This window comes from Sordaria macrospora, chromosome 3, assembly GCF_033870435.1.
Source record: "Sordaria macrospora chromosome 3, complete sequence".
Taxonomy (NCBI): domain Eukaryota; kingdom Fungi; phylum Ascomycota; class Sordariomycetes; order Sordariales; family Sordariaceae; genus Sordaria; species Sordaria macrospora.
Genome location: NC_089373.1, coordinates 1155151 through 1173499, shown reverse-complemented (window position 1 = coordinate 1173499; position 18349 = coordinate 1155151). Strand labels below are relative to the sequence as shown.

Sequence of the window (18349 nt, the reverse complement as noted above, 5' to 3'; positions counted from 1 at the left end):
CTTCACCGGGTGAAGCGGTTCACTTATTCAAACCTTGGCCGTCATTCACCAGACCACTCTTCACCTGACCACCCTTAACCAATCTACTACTCACCAGACGCACAATTCATTGTCCGGCTTGTGCACGCTTCGAAAATATTTCTTTCTAAGGCTGTGTTGTTCTTAGACTGCGGACAGTATAAACTGTACTTTGCTGCCTTTTCTGTACTGCCACAGTAGGAAACAGCCTGCGTTTTGCTTGACAAGCAGTATAAATATAGAAATCAGACCCCCTCATGATAGCCTCGCATAGCCTCGTCCAGGTTAGGAATATGTATGATGCCGATTCCTGTTGATTCGTGTTGCGGGCAGTAGGAATTATACATACTCTCCTGCGTAGTATAGGGCAGTATGATCACTTTTTTCAAGGAGAGGGGGCGCAAATGGCATACTGCGTATATACGATGCATATTTTTGGAGAAATCTCGTGCTGCCTCGTTTTAGGGGCAGTACGGAGGCAGTAGAGGCCTTCTCTGTACTGCCCGCAGTCTCCAACTTGTCGGATCCATACAAGCCAGGCATCTTACTAACATCTTCCATTCTTCAACCTAGATTTCGCCCCCCCCTCAGCATTCCCACTACAGCCGAGAATCCTCACCATGTCTCAGAATTCTCTCGCCATGTCTTCCGCACTCTCATCAAGCCAACCAAACAAAATAACCAAGTCCCTCTTGCTCAACCTCCCCGCAGAAGTTAGGCTCATGATCTGGAAGGCCGCCTGGACCGTGGATGGTATTGGCAAAAGGTTCACTAAGGGCCAGATCCGTGCCATCGGCCTGCTGTGGAAGACCTGTCGTCAGATGCGTGCCGAGGCATACGCGGACCTTTTCAACCGGACCCAGCTGGTCTGCAGACGGCGTAACTACAGCCTCAGTAACTACCTGGACTGGATGGACGACGCGGTTATGGAGATTCTCCTAAGGTCCAATCTCATCCACCAAAACATCAGGCACGTCAGCTTGCATTGGCGGCGACGTGGCGACTATTACGACCTCAAGACCATGAGATGGCTGGCGACTGCGCCACAGCTTAGCACGCTGGAGATTGTTTTTACGGACTCCGGGCTGCTTTCGAGTGCTGGTGTCGCAGAGGATGGAAAGCCAAATAAACTTAGCAAGCCGAAAATGGAGGAGTATTTTCACCAGAGCCGATACGATTTGGCACTAGAAGGACCGCGTGTTTTTGACACGACCACGGTGGAATGGGGTCCGCGACGAACCCGGCTGTCGTTGGACAAGATTACCTTCCGGCTCGATTTCGAGCGTGCGGAGGATATCGAGATCTGGGAAAAGACGGAATGGTTCCGGGATATCAAGCGCAAGATGGCGAAGGCTCATCTCAAGAAGGAAGGCGAAGTAAGTGCATACTCTCTCTACCAGATTTTTTTTTTCGTTTCTTTTCTCTTCGGGGCTTACGACTAACACAAACACTCAATCCACAGGGATTAAATCCAGAGCCATGCCATGCTATTGAGAACTACCTCGGCCGCCAGAAGCTTAGCTGGAACGTCTCATCACGCGTCTAGCGTGCCTTAAGGTAGTTAGCAGACCAACAAACCCACCCGGCCCGACCGGACATCACCAATTTTCCTCAAAAGCACGCACGGACGAGCTCGCTTCCAGTTGCCTAACACTACGCGACATCATGTTGCTCTCTTCCTCTTCTTTCCACCAGGTACGCTAACTACATAACAAGAAAGCCGGGAAAAGGTAACGGGGCATGCATGCACGTATTTTAGTATAAGACAATGGCGGTTCCAGGCTACCTCTACGTGTTTGGCGGAGAGGAAAATACGGTTTCCGATTACATACGCGGGTTGTTACTGGGAAGGACGGACACTTGGAAGGTTACCTACCTACACCTATAGAGGTGGATGATGCGTGCACTTGGCGGGACAGATCCCCGAGTAGGTAGGACCGTAGGAGAGGGAACTTCGAATGGTGTTGGTTACACAGGCATGTATCCATAGTACGTACGGGGTCCATCCTTCTGTTAGGATTCGATTATTTTATCAGTCGACGAGGAATTGTGTTTTTTTTTGTAGTAGAAACATAATACAACTAGTACCAAATTTATCCGAAAGACACTACCACGGTACAATGAAAGACTTTTAGCACATCTTCCAATTTAACCAAGGGCTTCGGCTTGCATCCAAAATAAGGTAAAGGAGGAGTCGGCCAAAGAGCCCGGGGACAATGCAAAATCAACTCCCCCCATTTAGGTAACCAAGGGCAGCAAGCTGGAGGGTGGGGGGCGGGCCTTCAGGATCATCACCGTCTTACATTAGAATCTTTGGCGAGCATAAATGCTGGAGTACCGTAACGGTATGCTTACATATTCGGCCAAATTTCCGAATCATGAACCTCTAGCCGCAACCTGAGTAAGTTTGAGGATAACTTTCTTTTCCATTGCACCTCCATCTTACTGTAGGACACGTTGTTTTGCCTAGCTATCGCCAAGCACGTCCAACCTAACCCAGCATCCAGCCGAGCCAGCCTATCATTTCCCACTCTCCCGCTCATTGTTATCCTTATCCTCCAAATGCCTCATCAGCCACTCAACCTCCCACTCACTACATCCTCCTTCAGCAACTTTCTCCCTCCAACTCCCCACCTCCACCCCTCTCGTCCCCAACAGCTCGTCAACCCCCGTCCACCGCCCTGTAGCCACCGGCTCGTCGGGTATCTCACCCTTAGTCAGCACCTTTTTTAAACCCTCAGGCGGCTCCCGCTCAAGTAACTCCCACATCCGCCTTTCTTCCTTGTAACTAGCCCGCATATCCAGCGCGTCAGCGTACGCCTCCTGAGCGCGCTGCGTGCGGATCCGAGCGTAGAGAACTTGGCGGGCGCGGGAGGTGATGGCCATGGGTAAAGCAGAGTAGCGGAGCAGTTCACGTGCTTCGAGCTTGATGGCTGAGTCTTCGGCGGGGTCGACAGCTTGCTGATGATGATGAGGTTCAGATGGGGCGGGGCTTGATGGAGCGATTGGGTCTGGTTCGCCGCTTTGAGTGGGTTCGTCGGGGTTTTGGACATGCTCGAGGTTGTCGTGGTCGTCGAGGGAGGGCGTGGAGGAGAGGGAGGCTAGGGATTCAGCTTCGCTTTGGGGATTATCGTCTTCTGGTTCGTCTTCGTTGTCGGAGTCTGGATGGCTGTAGCGGTTGCTATCGGGTTCGAGGCCAAGGGCTTCTTCGACTTGGGCGTAGGACATTGGTTCGGGTTCGTCGCGGATCATTTCCATGTCTACGTCAATTCCGTCTTCCTCTTTCCGTTCCAGTTCTTCCGTGTAATCGTAGTCTTCATCCCCGTAGACATCTAGTCGTAGCCTCCTTGCTACGCCGGCCCAGAATTGATGACTGTTCTTTTTTAGTCCCAGGGAAAGGACTGCGGCTTTGACATCATGTCTCCAGACCAAGTTTCGTGTTAGGGGGTGAACGGCGCGTTTAGCTTTGATGCGTGATTCGCTGATGTAAAGAACTGCCGCCACGAGCCTTCGTGTTAGCGAGACTACCAGTGAATGCAAGTCCTCGAGGGCGGTCGCGCGAATGGCAGGCGGTTCGTCCGACATGTTGCTCCAGTTGTAGTCGTCGACAGTGGAGTTCATGAAGACGTTCTCGGAGAGGTCGAGCATCTTTCGGACTCGGAACAGGTCGAGAGCGGGCAATTTCCTTTGGCCAAATTCGTCGACATCCTCCTTGGTTTTGACCACCGCTTCCCCTTCTTCATCAGCATGCCCACCTTTATCCACGTCCTTCCCCTTCCCTTTCTCTTCCCTCCGCCTCCTCTCCCTCTGCTTCTCCCTATGCGCTCTCGCCTCCATCTCCAATCCCTTCACGTTATCCTTCCCAATCAACCACTTATTCTCGCCCCACTTGCTCCTCTCCTCTGCCTCCTCCCATGCCTCCTGCCTGGTAGCAACTGCATCCGCCGCCGCCTCCAGCGCATTACAGCACTGCTGACTTAACTCCACAGCAGCTGGCACCTCGGCGGGGGGCACGGGCTGCAACAATGTCGCGGGGGTCGCAAGCTTCGGGTCCTGCCTGGTCTTGATCGTTTGACGAAAGACATCAAGATACTCGGCAACCTCCAGCTCGCTCTTGGTGCGGATTCGGGCAGCGATGGCGGAAGCGGAGTCAGGACCGAGACGGGAGACGGCGGAAAAGAAGAGTTCCTTTTCGGCGGGCGTCCAGATGGTCAAACCGATTTGGGAAGAGGCCAGTGACTGGGTGCTTTCGCCGGTGCCGTTGGGAACAAAGCGAGAAGCAGCGTCGATGATGTCGGCGTTTAGGAGAGCGAGGTAGGAGTGATTGAAGGGGGTTTTGTGCCGTTTTGGAGGGCGTTCTGCCAGAAGGGATAGGTCGTCTGATGGACGTTTTGGCGGGCGCGGGGTGGTGACGGATTTTGAGCGTGAGCGTGATCTTGCCCTCTTCTTTTGTTGATCGGGCTCTTCATCTGAGGGAGGTTCATATTCGCTGCCTGCTGATTCGACTTGGTGGCGCCGACGGGGAATGCCGTCTAGCTGAGCGTAATCGAATTCGGTGTCATCGATGGCGCTCTCGTAATGTGATTCGGCATCATTCTCGTCGTTATTGTCGTCGCTCTGTGGTTCTGATTTTACACGGTGATGATCTGGTTCAGAGTCTAGTTGACGGCTTTGACTGCGGACTGAGCGTCGTGGTCGTTGCCGGTGGGGGGAGCTGTTGCCGGCGGCATGGTCACTGTGGTCGGGTTCTGTGTCCATTTGATTGTTCAGGCGTTTGTTTGCTGAAGTGAATGTGGAAACGGGGCAAGTCCGACTACATCAAAGACGAGATGATATGGTGGCAGTCCAGTCATGAACAATGTCCGTTGGAAAGGGAGGCTGCGATTGGATTGAAGGAGATGAAAGATGAAGTGAGGAAATCCATGCACTTGAATGTGGGGAACCAACAGAAGGCTAGAGTTTGTACTCTCTTACCCAAAAGTGTCTGTGCAATTGACGATACCTACATGGTTATCCTAATAATATTTCACAGCTCGTCCGAGCACCACAACATGATGATGTCTGTAATATAGGTACTTATCCAACAATCCTTTTGTGGTATCCAGCATGTTGCGAATTTTCTGTAGTGGCTACCAGGTACCAGACAGGAGCTCCACTTTACACGCAGGATCGCCAAGTCACCAATCAGAGCGCATCCAGCGGAATCTAGTTTACTGGTTTGTAAGACACAGTCTGTTTAGAAACAAGACCCACATGTTCAGAGACAAGCCCGAAGGTCAGAGATAAAACATCCCTTTGACTACTGGTTTCGGTCATATCTGCTCTATACTATGCGCAATATCCGCCGAATAAATCCCTTTTCAACGAGTTATTTCATACCCGCTGTTCAACGTACAAACGATATGCAATCCTCGTTGACGTTAAACCGGTGACTGTGATTGGTCAACAGAGATCTCGGCAGCGGCCACTAAAATCACAGCCTTCAACGGCGTTCGCATGCGCCTTGCCCTGAACTCCCGTCGCCGTTTCAATGCCCAAAACAACAACCTCTTGACATTGTGAAATCTTCATGTTCCGCATTTCTTTTCCTCACCCAGTCACTCATTATCACATGCCACTACGATAACGTCTTTCGGGCCTTCATTTTAGTCGAGTGTTATGAGCGTTCGCTGTTGTTGAAGGGACAAAGGGGACGACGAGTGGCGGCCAAAGACCAAAAAGCAGACATCATCACCTCGGATTAGACTCGAAGCCATGAGTGTCGCCATCAAGAGGCTATTAACAGCCACTAGGGCATTGAGACTCACGACACCACATAACTCAATATCGAGAGCACTAATGAGCATCCCGTCGACCCCATCAAATTGCCACCCACGTTTCTTTACCCACTCAGTCCGTCTCACAAATCTCCTTTCACAACAAATCCAACTTCGTGACTATCAAGAAGAATGCATTCAATCCGTTCTCGCAGCCATCAACCAAGGTCATAAGCGGTTGGGGGTTTCTTTGGCCACGGGTTCCGGCAAAACCGTGAGGATTACTCTTTTCCATTATCGACATGTGGTAAACCCTTACTAACCCTTCATCAAGGTCATCTTCATTCATCTCATCGACCGCGTTGCGCCTCGCTCCGAAAATGCCACGCAAACCCTCATCATTGCCCACCGCCGAGAACTAGTCGAGCAAGCCGCCCGCCACTGCGCCAACACCTACCCGAACAAGACCGTTGAGGTCGAGATGGGCAACGTCAAAGCCTCCGGCATCGCCGACATCACCGTCGCCAGCCTGCAATCCATCATCTCGGGCGAGCGCCTGCTCAAGTTCGATCCATCCCGCTTCAAGCTCATCCTCGTCGATGAAGCCCACCACATCGTCGCCCCCGGCTACCTGCGCACCCTCGAGCACTTTGGTCTTCGGTACAAGCAGGAGGACTCGCCGCATCTGGTCGGCGTCTCAGCCACTTTCTCCCGCGCCGACGGCGTCAGGCTAGGAACAGCCATCGACGAAATTGTCTACCACAAGGACTACGTCGACATGATTGGCGACAAGTGGTTATCCGACGTCGTTTTCACCACGGTCGACTCGTCGGTAGACCTACGCAACGTCAAGAAGGGCGCTGGAGGAGACTTTGACATAGCCCAGCTTTCCAACGCTGTCAACTCTGCAGAGACCAACGACATCGCCGTGCGCACTTGGTACGCCAAGGCAGGGAACCGCAAGTCTACGCTGGTGTTTTGTGTTGATCTTGCTCATGTGGAGGACATGACGGCCACTTTCCGGCGGTACGGGTACGACGCGCGGTCCGTTGCGGGCGACACGCCCGTCAAGGAGCGGGCGCAGATTTTGGATGCGTTCAAGAAATTCGAGTTCCCTGTGCTGGTGAACTGTGGTGTGTTCACCGAGGGGACGGATATCCCGAATATCGACTGTATCTTGATGGCGCGGCCGACGCGGTCGAAGAATCTGCTGATTCAGATGATTGGACGCGGCATGAGGTTGTACCCGGGCAAGGAGAACTGTCACATCATCGATATGGTGTCAAGTTTGGAGACGGGTATCGTGACGACGCCGACATTGTTTGGGCTTGACCCGGGTCTGCTGGTAGAGGGCGCGTCAGTCGAGGATATGAAGGAGAAGGGAGAGCGCAGGGCCGATGAGGTAGCGAAAAAGGAAATCGTTCATTACTCGGCTGGACAAACGACTGCCGCGTCACAAGGGGAGTGGGCTGTGACATTCACCGAGTACGCGTCTGTGTTTGACTTGATTGCCGACTCGTCGGGTGAGAGACACATCCGCTCGATTAGCCAGTACTCCTGGGTGATGGTCGGACAGGACAAGTACGTGATAAGCGGCCCAGACGGTTCCCACATCAAGCTGGGGAAGGTTGCGCCCGAGGCAGACGTACAAGGCGTACCACTATGGGTAGCCCACGAAGTGAGCACGCTGCCTGCCGCTTTGGGATCCAAATCGCCTTATATGCCGCCACGCGAGATTTTAAAGGCCGAGACGTTTGCCGATGCCGTCCATGGTGCCGACAGCTTTCTTGGGTCCAAGGCGGGCTCAGCAAAGTACCCTAGGAATTTCATTCACAGGAACATGAAATGGCGCGACGATCCCGCGACCGAGGGGCAGATCAAGTTCATCAACAAGACGATTCGGCGCGGGCAAGAGCCGGTCGGACCTGAAGACGTGACGAGAGGAGCGGCCTCGGATATGATCACCAAGCTCAAGCATGGTGCGCGTGGCAGGTTCAATGACTTGTCGGCGATCAATAAGCGGAAGAAAAAGCAGATCTTGTTGCTCGAGAAGGACAGGGGAATGCGCGAGACGGTGTCTGTTGGGTCTGTTGCGGCTATGGCACTCTAGTAACATGTCTTCGTTATTTTACCCCAATCTCTATGAGCTTCTCTCTTCTATCAGGTGCCGTGGTTGTGGTCTTCGCTGTCATCCTTGTGACCGTTTCCGTTTCTGTCATAGTTGACAGGCCAACCTCAAAGGTTGCCGGCCTGAAATACCGTACCCCGTGCAATTGCTGTCGAGCGCTGTGTGCCTCGCCTCCAAGATACTCGAGCTAGCGCCTACGCAAATCGGACGAAGGAGACCGTCAACGTTGGAATAATGCCGCCGTGTAAAGCTATCAAGCCTCGAGTACCACCCTCGCATACCTTCACTTGCTCGCTGAATAGCAGATCTGAACCTGAATACGTTACGTCACTCCTGGAATGTCTGTCGTCCGATGTTGCTGCTGTCGGCTACTCGCTAGCGTTAATGACGACGGCGAGGTACCAAAACGATTGTGCACTGAACAGGCAGACGGCGCTGGTTTGGCTATACTTCCTCCTCTGGAAACCAGCCCACTTGATCTGGCAACGGCACCACTGTTCTTGACTGTTTATGAGGCTGTTCACAGAACATCACCAGTTTCCCAGACAACCAGCTCCTCCGTTCAGCTATCACAGCACCAGTGTTTACTTCGATCTGGTTCAAACCTCACTCACCACGTCGACGTCAACCAACCTGAACTGCGACCGTTGAAGGTGACCGTCGACAATAGGAGAGGTATAATACCACATCTCAACCTCCCCTCACCCTGAACCCATCCTTCTCCTTTTCACAGCCCATCCACATCCACAATACCGCAACTCATATTGTTGTCGCAGCGCATACCATCTCATCTTCGCAAGCACAATAACTCTTCAATAACTCTTCAATAACTCGCACAATACCCCTCCATCCGAGAACATCTCTGCCATCGCGCATCCACACTTCTTTCGCCCATCACACATCTTCTTCGCCATCCCACACCTTCTTCTCTTGCCATCAGCATCACCTTCTCTCTACCGCGCATCAACTCGCTGACCACATCGCTTCTCAACAGCGTACAAGATATCACCGCGATCACGACTTTGCGTTCTCTCTTCAGTCGACACAATACTACAACCCCTCATCGGCCTGCGACTTGACTACTTTTACAAGGTAAGCTCCTCAACAACCCACCACCCCTCATTCATGGTCGAGCTCGACTAATACTAACTCATATACCGCCAGATCACGATCATATCAGATCACAGCCATCACTCGACGATCATCAAGACGTCGACTATCACTTGAACATCACCTCGCAGGTAGGTCACATCCCCAAATCCACTCGTGTATTGCGCGTCACTAACATTCTCTCCAGTTGTTCAACGCGACGACTATCCACTCGTCAGCTATCACCATCTTCACCACCAGACCTCCATCAACAATCAAGCCCTTCTTCACCAGAAAAGGTACGCTTCCACAACTCTCTATTTCTTCAGAAGTTGTCGAACGGAACGAACACAAGATGGTGAACCCAAGGAGACCCCGCCCTACACTGGATACCATCTCTCTCCCCAACCCCGTCGTGGGCAAGCTCATGTCGCCCGCCCCAAGACCTACCGTCGCCATAAGCATAGTTGGTGCCTATCGCTTCAAGAACATGTCTCGCACTCCTCGCGCTTTTACAGACCTTAGAGTCCCGCGCTGGTTGGGCTTCATGGCCAGTAGCCGTCCCTCAGAGGCTCCTCATCAGAGTATTCTCCTTCCTTCGTCCAGTCCCGAGGATGAACCTCTTCTCTCGTCCGGTCCCCAGGTCGTTCCCCTTCGGGCCTCATCGCCGACACTGGTTGGCACCAGTCATGCTAGCATCGACTCTGTCGAGTTAGGAACGGCCATCCTTAGACAAGGGATCAATTTAGCTGGCAGAAACAGCAACATGGACGAAGAGGACGAGTCCGGTACTGAGGACGTTGACCTTGCGGCGTCATCACCTACACTGGCTGGCACCAGTTATGCCAGCACCGGCTCTTTTCAGTCGGAAATGACGGCTGTGGCACAAGGGACGATCTTGCGTGGCAGCAACGATAACATGGACGAAGAGGACACCAGCTATGCCAGCACCGGCTCTTTCCAGTCAGGAATGACCACTTTGGCACAGGGAACCATCTTGCTTGGCAGCAATGATGACATAGACGAAGAGGACGCGTCCGGCCCCGAGGAGATCCCCCTCCCAGCTTCGTCGCCGTCGCTGAGTGGCACCAGCTTCGCGACCAGTTACGCTAGCACCGGCTCTTTGGAGTCGGTAGCGACCATCATGGCACAAGGGACTATACTGCCTGGCAACAATAACAAGGAGGAAGAGGGCAATTCTTCCACTGCGGTAGTTGACCGCAGCAATGATCCCAGATTCAGATCACCCGAGGCCTACCTTGGTCTCCCCACTAATGAGATTGTTGAAGGACCCAAAGACACCTACTTTTTGCATCCCCGGCATAAGGCTACGAAGGAATCCACTGACTTTCCATTCTTCATGTTCAACGCGATCAGGTACCCAGCAAAATCACTCAACAAAGCAGCAGCAGAAGCCTTTCCCTGGAAGCACGTCGAGACCATCAGAGCTCCCTGGGTTAACAACGGCAAACTCCTGCAACACGACGACTCTCTCGGTCACGCTGTTGAGCAGCCCTGTGACGACATCTCCAAACTCGACAAAACCAAGCTTTTCGGCTTCATCCACGAGATTGACGGCTGGCTCGACTATCAGCACGAAGACGTCAAGCGCTACGCCAATTACCTAAAGGATATCCAGACCGAACTGGACGCCATTCGCGCCAGGGCCGAAGAACTAGTGTTAGACAAAGTGAACCTCGACAAGGAACTCTCCGGGCTCAAGCACAAGATCAACCGCAACCGCGGCCTGAACGTCCTAGTCGGCACCCAAAGACGTGACGTCGAGGCTAAGATCTACCAAATCGAAATGTATCAGGAGGACAACGCCGCAGAGCTTCGCCAGCTCCTACAGAAATACCACGAGCTGATGGCTGAGTACAACCGCACCGTCATCATGGCTCTCCACATGGACAGCATGGACATCTCGAACTTTAAAGGCACCGATGAGAAGCGCAAGGCCGAGGAGAAGAAGAAACAGGAAGAGGAGAAGCGTCTGTTCGACTTTATCAAACTCCATCGCCAAAAGAAGGTAGAGGAGGAGGAGTGTTTCCAGCTCCAGATTGAGCAATCCACCGCCGCCAAGACCCGCAAAGATAAGGGCAAGGCAAAGGCCGTCGACTCCGACACCGACTACCCCTTCCCTACCACCACCACCGCTAACCAGGCCGATGAGGCCAACTACCTCCTCGCCGACGAAGATATCTACAACGCCGAACCTCGTCGCCCCTCTGCCAAAGATAAAGGCAAGGGCAAGGCCACCACCTCTGCCACAGGCACCACAGCCGCCAACATCGACCCCTTCTCCTCAACCCCAAGCTACATCACCGCCGCCGCCGATCCCAACTCCTCATCCGCCACCGCCGCCGCCGACGATTCTATCCTCGAGAACGTCCGCCTCCCCCAGCCCCAAACCCTCGCCGAAGCCGGCGCCCTAGTCAACCCGCACCCTCTCGTCCCGCAGAACGTGCCGAGCTGGTTCACCATCTTCGACGCCCAACAGCTGGTGTCCCTCCGCTCCGCCCGCCCCCGCGAGCGCTTCGATGAGTTCATGGTCAAGTTTTCCGAGCTCTACCAGAAGGCCGAAGACGAGAAGAAGGCTGGCGGTGCCGCCACGAAGAAAAAGCCCGCGCCCGAGATCTTCCCCGAGTTCCACGGCCCCCACCGCGAGTGGCCCACGGCCATCAAGCGCGAGCGCGGCGGCTGGTGGCTTTGCCGCCCTGCGGAGGACCCCGCGGCTACACACCCCGAAAGGGCCTGCAGGCTGTGCAAGGCCGCGCGGGCGCAGGCTGCTCGCGAGGAGAGGGAGAGGGCTCGTCGCGGGGTTTTTCCCGCCCCTGCTCAGGAGGAGGACCGCCGCACTGCCCAGCAGCAGTATGATGAAATCAACACGGCGATGAACGTGGCCATGGCGCAGGCGCACGTGGATGATGCAAAGTGGCTGAGGGAGCAGCAGAGGAGGGAGGACGAGGAGAAGGAGAGGGTTCGGAAGTGGAAGGGGATGAGTTTTGAGGAGAAGAGGGACCTTGGGTTCCACTAGGGACCCATTCTCTTTCTTCTCCGGGGATTTTATGGGGGGTTTTATGGCTGTCTCTTTACGGCATCAGCATCAGAATCGGCGCTTACGGCATGATACCCCGGCATTATTTTGCTTTTTACTACGGGAAAATGGATGCATTACGGACAGGACATCAGGCAATTTTGGTTTCTTAAAAAGACCTCTTGCTTTTTAGCAGAGGCATATTGAGTATTTACAAAGGCGCGTAGGAGTAGACGATTGGCATTTGGCATTTGGTTGCATTAGGAAAGGAAGGGATTTTTTACTTTACTGTTAGGGAATACCAGCCAGTTCACTCCGAGATAGTTGGTTGGTGGGGTTTTAAAGCACTTAAAAAGTGCGGAATGGCCGTTTTGGCTTATGAATTAAAAGTGCGACTGATGTTATGATACTTTTGTTCTGCTGTGAAATGAAATAATATGCTCGTGTGAAATCTGTTGACGCTGGACTCAAGGCTATTTGAATCTGGGCCTCGAAACGTGAAGTCTGACGGAAGTCTAGACGTTTGAACTGCGTTCGTACCTGCCTACCCAATCCTACCGATGGTAGTCGTGATAATTGTGCAAGATTACCGTGATACCGATGCGACGAAGCGGTATTGGGACAAATACCTCATATGAAATGATGAAAGATTAAAGTTATTGCTGACGTTGGTTAGAAGTGTAAAAAGCGTGATGTGCATTCCACTTCGTCGAGTGTCTCGTGACGTTGATGATTCTTATAATGCCGTGTTGTGATTGTTGATGTCGATTCAGGGGCTGAATGGATAAATCCACACCACCGTGCATGATCTGCAAATAATTGTTAGTGCGTAGTCCTAACGCACACCACCATCGGGACGTTTCAGCGAATTGGGTGTGCACGGCCAGGCGGTTCCATCCGCTAGCAAGGTTGGTTGCCCACCGCCCTAGCGAGGCGTCGCACTTGTTGAAGCCTTGGGAAGCGTGTCCCGCCGTTCCACTGGGATTCCAAGTGGTGTTCCATCCCACTCATTGTTCCCCTTCCCACTTTCATCCTCCAGTGCCTGCCACTGCAATATCGGGAAACAAACAAACAACAACCACTCCCGACATCTTCAAACAAAGACGCAATTGTCAACTAATTGCAAGCATCACCGGCCAGGCATATCGTTTGATACAATCGAAGGAACCAGTTTCGGATCGAACGGGCAATCACCAATCAACAAACGAGATTCGAGACCTACAGGACGCCGTCTACCTACCTACGAATACCACACGCGGCGGATTTAGCAAAGCAACCATCCCTCCGAGACAATAGCAACACCACCACCAGTTCGATACATCATCACTATCATTACGACTACTACATATCCCCAGAGAGAACGACACTTTGTAACCCAATTACGCTGTATTAATATCGACCGGCATATCAGCTGCTTCTTCTTTCAACCGTGGTGTTCCAGCCACTCTCCCCGCCTTCGGACCTCGAGACACAACCTTTCGCTTTTCGACCGAGCCGAGTCATCGACCATTACGACATCGATCTCCGACCGCTTCTCCAAGCCCACAATGGTCACCGCATAAACTCAGCTTCCTCGACACCTACAACAATCGCTTGGCACCCATCACAGCATTGCCCGATCCAAAGCCTACCGGACCGGTGACTAGCAGCTCGCCAAGCAATTCTCGACCCAAACAACCGAGCTACATACACACACAAACATAATCCCCAGAAACCACCATCACAATGCCCCGCACACGGCCCGCCACGACAGGCTACGAACGCCTCGCCCAGGCCGACAATCTAAGCGACGACTCGGACACTGACGCCCTCGACTATAGCGTAGCCTCGCTCCAGCCCGCCTCCGCACCCCGCTATGCACCCATCACGCAACCGCGCCCGCACTCGGGCATGACCAGCCCCAAGATGTCCGACACTTCGTTCCGGCCTACTGGGGGAAGAAAGGGCAGCCGGGGACCAAGACAACGAAGCAACTCGGGCGTGGACCTCAAAGCCATCAACGCGCGGTTGGAGCGCTGGGCCGATGAGATCGCCAGCAAGTTCAAGCGCGGCAAGAAGAAGGGCGGGGATGATGATGAGCAGCTTGAGATCCATCATACTGTGTTCCAAGCGCCCGAGGGCGTGAGGCCCGTCACGGCGGAGATTCTGGCTAGGCCGGAGCCGGGGTACATGACCAAGGAGGAATTCGAGGCGATTGTGGATAGTGTGAGGACAGCCATTCAGCAGGGGGTGCATCCGCGGATGATCTCCCAGGGCAGTTCGGGGAGTTACTTTGCGAGAAACATGGACGGCAAGGTGGTGGGTGTGTTTAAACCCAAGGACGAGGAGCCGTATGCGGCGGGTAATCCGAAATGGAATAAGTGGATTCATCGAAATCTGTTTCCTTGTTGTTTTGGCAGGGCTTGGTAAGTTCACATTTCGAGGACCCATTGGTTTAGCATTGACTAACATGTGTTTCTCTGTTACAGCTTGATTCCCAACCTGTCATACGTCAGTGAAGCCGCCGCCTATGTACTCGACGCCCAACTTCGCACACACATGGTTCCCTACACCGACGTTGTCTACCTTTCCTCCAAATCGTTCCATTACCCATTCTGGGATCGCTACAGCTATTCCCGGAACAAGAAAACACTACCCGCCAAACCGGGCAGCTTTCAGGTCTTCCTCAAGGGATTCAAAGACGCCAACCTATTCCTTCGAGAGCACCCATGGCCAGACCAGTATCTCTCCGGTTTCCGGACCAATGATTCGCACCGAAAGAAGAAGAAGCGTTGGGTGGACAGCTGCCGCCCTGGTAGCTCGCCGGCGGGCGAAGGCGACAGTGACGACGAAAACGGCAGTCCAGCCTCACTCACACCAGGCCCGGGCAACTTTGTCTGGACGCCGACCCTGAAGCAGGCTTTCAGGGAGGAACTGGAGAAGTTGGTCATTTTGGATTACATCATGCGGAATACGGACAGAGGGTTGGACAATTGGATGATCAAGGTAGACTGGGAAACCCAGGAGGTTTCGATAGTGTCGGATCCGGTACACCTTAACACGAATACGGAGGATCGGGAAGAGGACGATGATGCGGCGGAACAAGGGCCGAGACCGGTGGATTTGAGTCAGAGGGGACCCCCCAAGACGAGGGCATCGTATCCCTATAGGACACAGAAGCCGATGGATGCTTCAACTTCGACGGGGGCAGCGAATCACGATCCCAAGATCACGATTGGAGCCATTGATAACTCTTTGTCGTGGCCATGGAAGCACCCCGATGCTTGGAGAAGGTAAGTTGCTCTTTTTATCTGTTCGTTGACTGTTGCTAACAAGAACTCTAGTTTCCCATTCGGATGGCTCTTCCTACCAGTCGACCTCATCGGCCGACCATTCTCCCAAAAGACAAGAGACCACTTCCTCCCTCTACTAACATCTACCGCCTGGTGGAGCCAAACACAACTTGCCCTTCGACGTGTCTTCCAGATCGATCCCGACTTCCAGGAGCGCATGTTCGCCAAGCAGATTGCCGTTATGAAGGGTCAAGCCTGGAACGTGGTCGAAACGCTGAAAACGCCCGACCACGGTCCCCTAGAACTGACTCGCCGCGCCAAGGTGTGCGTCTGGGACGACCTCGTCGACGTGCCCGTAGCCGTTCCCATGAGGGCTCCTAGTGCGGAGATGCGTCGCCAGGCCGCTGCCGCTGCCGCTGCCGACCGCGAACACCAAGGAAAAACGGATTACTTCATTCCCGGCCACAGGCTCAAGCCCACCTCCATTGACGAAGAGGAGATGGACATTGGCTTCGCCGGTAATTCATCCAAACCCGTGGTCGCCGATCTCCTCGGTCTCGGCTCCAGCAGCAATGCCGACCTTCCTCACCCGGGCCGGTTTGAGATCGCTAGTCCCGCAGCAACCGACAACGACTTCCCGCAATCCTTGCCCGAAGGCCATATCTCGCCTCCTAACGGGACAACGGGAACAATCGACCACCCCCTCGCTTCGCCGCCCCGTCGCAGCGAGTCCGACAATACCACAACCACGCGAAAGCACTATCCTATCTCCCTCCGACCCCCGGCCAACGGTCTAAACATGTACAACCCCGACCGCGACGGTTCTGCTGGCCCCGGCGCCGGTGGCCAAGCTGGCTATCACGAGCGCCGCTTCAGCTTCGCTACGCCCGCGAGCCGCAAAGTCGGAAATACCATTGCTAGTCAGATGTACAGTACCAGTTACTCTCACAATGGACATGCAAGGGAATGGAGTCTCGAAGGAGCTGGGGAAGGCGTTTTTGGTGCGTATGTGAATGTCAATGGGGATGTGGACGAGTTGGATGCTGGTGGTGACTTGGGGTATGCGGCGGCGGAGGGCATGGAGGGGAATCAGAGGAAGGTGATTGTGGAGAGGTTGGAGGCTGTGAAGAGTCGGAATCCGGTTTTTACTTGGTGCTGATCCGCTCAGGGGCATGAGAGAAGGAAAGGAGAGAGAATAGGGCTTAGTATACGTATGGTATGGTATAATATGGTATGGTAGGGTAGATATTGACGGATAAGCTCATGTTTGGGAAATCATAGTAGGCAGGTATTAAACAGACAGACAGGGCAAAAGGAGAAAGAAGAATAGCCAATTGGCGTTTGCCTACCTATTCTTTTCAGGTTATACTTGAAGTCTTTTAAGTGAGTTGCGTTAGCTATACCTTTCAGCAGTTGAGTGTCTACATGGCACAAAAGGGGTGCGCTCGTCTGGTAACAATGCATGTCGTGGTAAGTTGCTCCCACACAAAATCGTCTAAAATTCCACGCATTCCGTTCCACGAAAACTTTGTTGTAAAGAGCAGTGGTTATTTACCACAAAGGGGAAGTCCGCAAACGTTTACATAGGGACTTCCTAATTCATTTTTTGACATAGCGAAAAACAGACATGATAATCAATCCACAAGATAAAGCAGTTTTACCAAGGACAAAAGGATTTCTTTTTCCTTGGGGTGAGGCGAGCTCGAGTGTACAGTCGGTCGGCAGCAAAACAATAACCACTCTTAGTTACTGAAACCCGTTGTTTTAAATGCACATCTACTGCTGTACCTGATTCTTACATTATTGTATCCGGAAGATATTGGTCGTGTCGGTGGTATTGCGCCCGAGTGTCTACGTAGTGTAAGCAGCTTAATCTCCCCCGTGCCGAATTTAGCACGACCGCTCTCAACAGCTCAGTCAAGACTGAAGAAGACTTCAGTTGGGAAAAGGCAAACACAAAGCCCTTAATTACCCTCTTACATGCCCAGAGAAAGAAGTGCTGAAGTCTTTCTTTGGATTATACAGTCCGTAGTGGTTGGTGGTGATGAATTTGGCGGATACATCAAATTGGTAGTAGTGTCTTCAACGATATGCACACAGATAGACCCTTTGCAATAATTGGATTCCTTCCAAGAATCAGAAGAAGAAGAGAATGCGTCGTCTACCTAGTAATAACTTGTCCGAGTCCCTACAATAATGTGAACAGATCAATCCTGTAGGCTGGTTGTGATGGTACGTGCATGCACTCAACGCCCTTTCAAACTACTTCCCTTCTCCTAGGTCTACTCGGGAATCTGATCCACCCTCGTCCATCTCTAGCCATTGAAGTGTTGTCCATCCTTGCGATGATTTCCATGCGTGCTCAAATCCGCATATATGCCCTTGACCTCGCTCGGCCAGCAAAACCCACGACCACCAATGTGTTGCTCGCACTCGGACACGTATGCGTCCCTTCTCTTCTTTCTTTCACTTATATGCGCTCTTATAAACAGGTATCGTCGATAATCACCCCATCGTCACCGAAGATTGTGTGACTTGCTCGGTACTTTCGGAAAAAAGCAGTCGACATTGCCGAGTAGACTGGACTGATGCTGCCCGAGTAGTGTGGTCGGAGTACTAACTAGACTACACGTGCGATGAGACGTTCCAGCCTGGTCTGTTGGGGTCAATGTGGTCTTCTCAGAGTGCGTGGTACAGCTCAGGGGTAAAAGGTCTCTGCAGACTGGGTGGGGTGTGGTGTTAGTCGTAGGCCCGGGCAACTTATTTTGAAGCAGCTATGTCCTGATTTGAAGACGGGATATGTGATATGGAATAGCTGTCAACCTGAATGGAAAGGCAATGGAACTGTGATGATCATGACTTACCCCTTCTCCCCCCTGAGACGAGCTTCCGCAATCTCCCGCCTGATTTTCTGGAACCACTATGTTCCCAAACTTGAACGTCCTCAGCGCGGTCGAACTTCAGCCTCAACTTGGTCTTGTCCAACGGCAGCGGTACTCGTTTCTTGAACAACTGCAGTCCTAGCAGCGGGTTGTGGTTTCGATCATAT

At 52.9% G+C, this 18349-nt stretch overlaps 5 protein-coding genes across 5 annotated transcripts; 4 read left to right on the top strand and 1 right to left on the bottom strand.

Moving 5' to 3' along the window:
* Positions 1-638: 638 nt before the first annotated feature.
* On the top strand, positions 639-1460 carry SMAC4_01792 (uncharacterized protein; the record flags this gene model as incomplete). Its single annotated transcript, XM_024655270.1, has 1 exon — positions 639-1460. The coding sequence occupies one exon, from the start codon at positions 639-641 to the stop codon at positions 1458-1460; it is 822 nt and encodes a 273-aa protein (XP_024511174.1).
* A 1078-nt stretch (positions 1461-2538) lies between these two features.
* Positions 2539-4776, bottom strand: SMAC4_01791 (uncharacterized protein; the record flags this gene model as incomplete). The annotated part of the gene is made up of 1 exon (XM_003348720.1): positions 2539-4776. The coding sequence occupies one exon, from the start codon at positions 4774-4776 to the stop codon at positions 2539-2541; it is 2238 nt and encodes a 745-aa protein (XP_003348768.1).
* Positions 4777-5425: 649 nt separating this feature from the next.
* Positions 5426-8283, top strand: SMAC4_01790 (uncharacterized protein). The gene is made up of 2 exons (XM_003348719.2): positions 5426-6048; positions 6109-8283. Exons 1-2 carry the CDS (start codon positions 5773-5775, stop codon positions 7882-7884), a joined length of 2052 nt encoding a protein of 683 aa, XP_003348767.2. The 5' UTR covers positions 5426-5772; the 3' UTR covers positions 7885-8283.
* Positions 8284-9346: 1063 nt separating this feature from the next.
* Positions 9347-12028, top strand: SMAC4_01789 (uncharacterized protein; the record flags this gene model as incomplete). Its single annotated transcript, XM_003348718.1, has 1 exon — positions 9347-12028. One exon carries the CDS (start codon positions 9347-9349, stop codon positions 12026-12028), a length of 2682 nt encoding a protein of 893 aa, XP_003348766.1.
* Positions 12029-13028: 1000 nt separating this feature from the next.
* SMAC4_01788 (uncharacterized protein) lies at positions 13029-16617 on the top strand. The gene is made up of 3 exons (XM_003348717.2): positions 13029-14433; positions 14497-15300; positions 15352-16617. Exons 1-3 carry the CDS (start codon positions 13754-13756, stop codon positions 16457-16459), a joined length of 2592 nt encoding a protein of 863 aa, XP_003348765.1. The 5' UTR covers positions 13029-13753; the 3' UTR covers positions 16460-16617.
* Positions 16618-18349: the final 1732 nt, after the last annotated feature.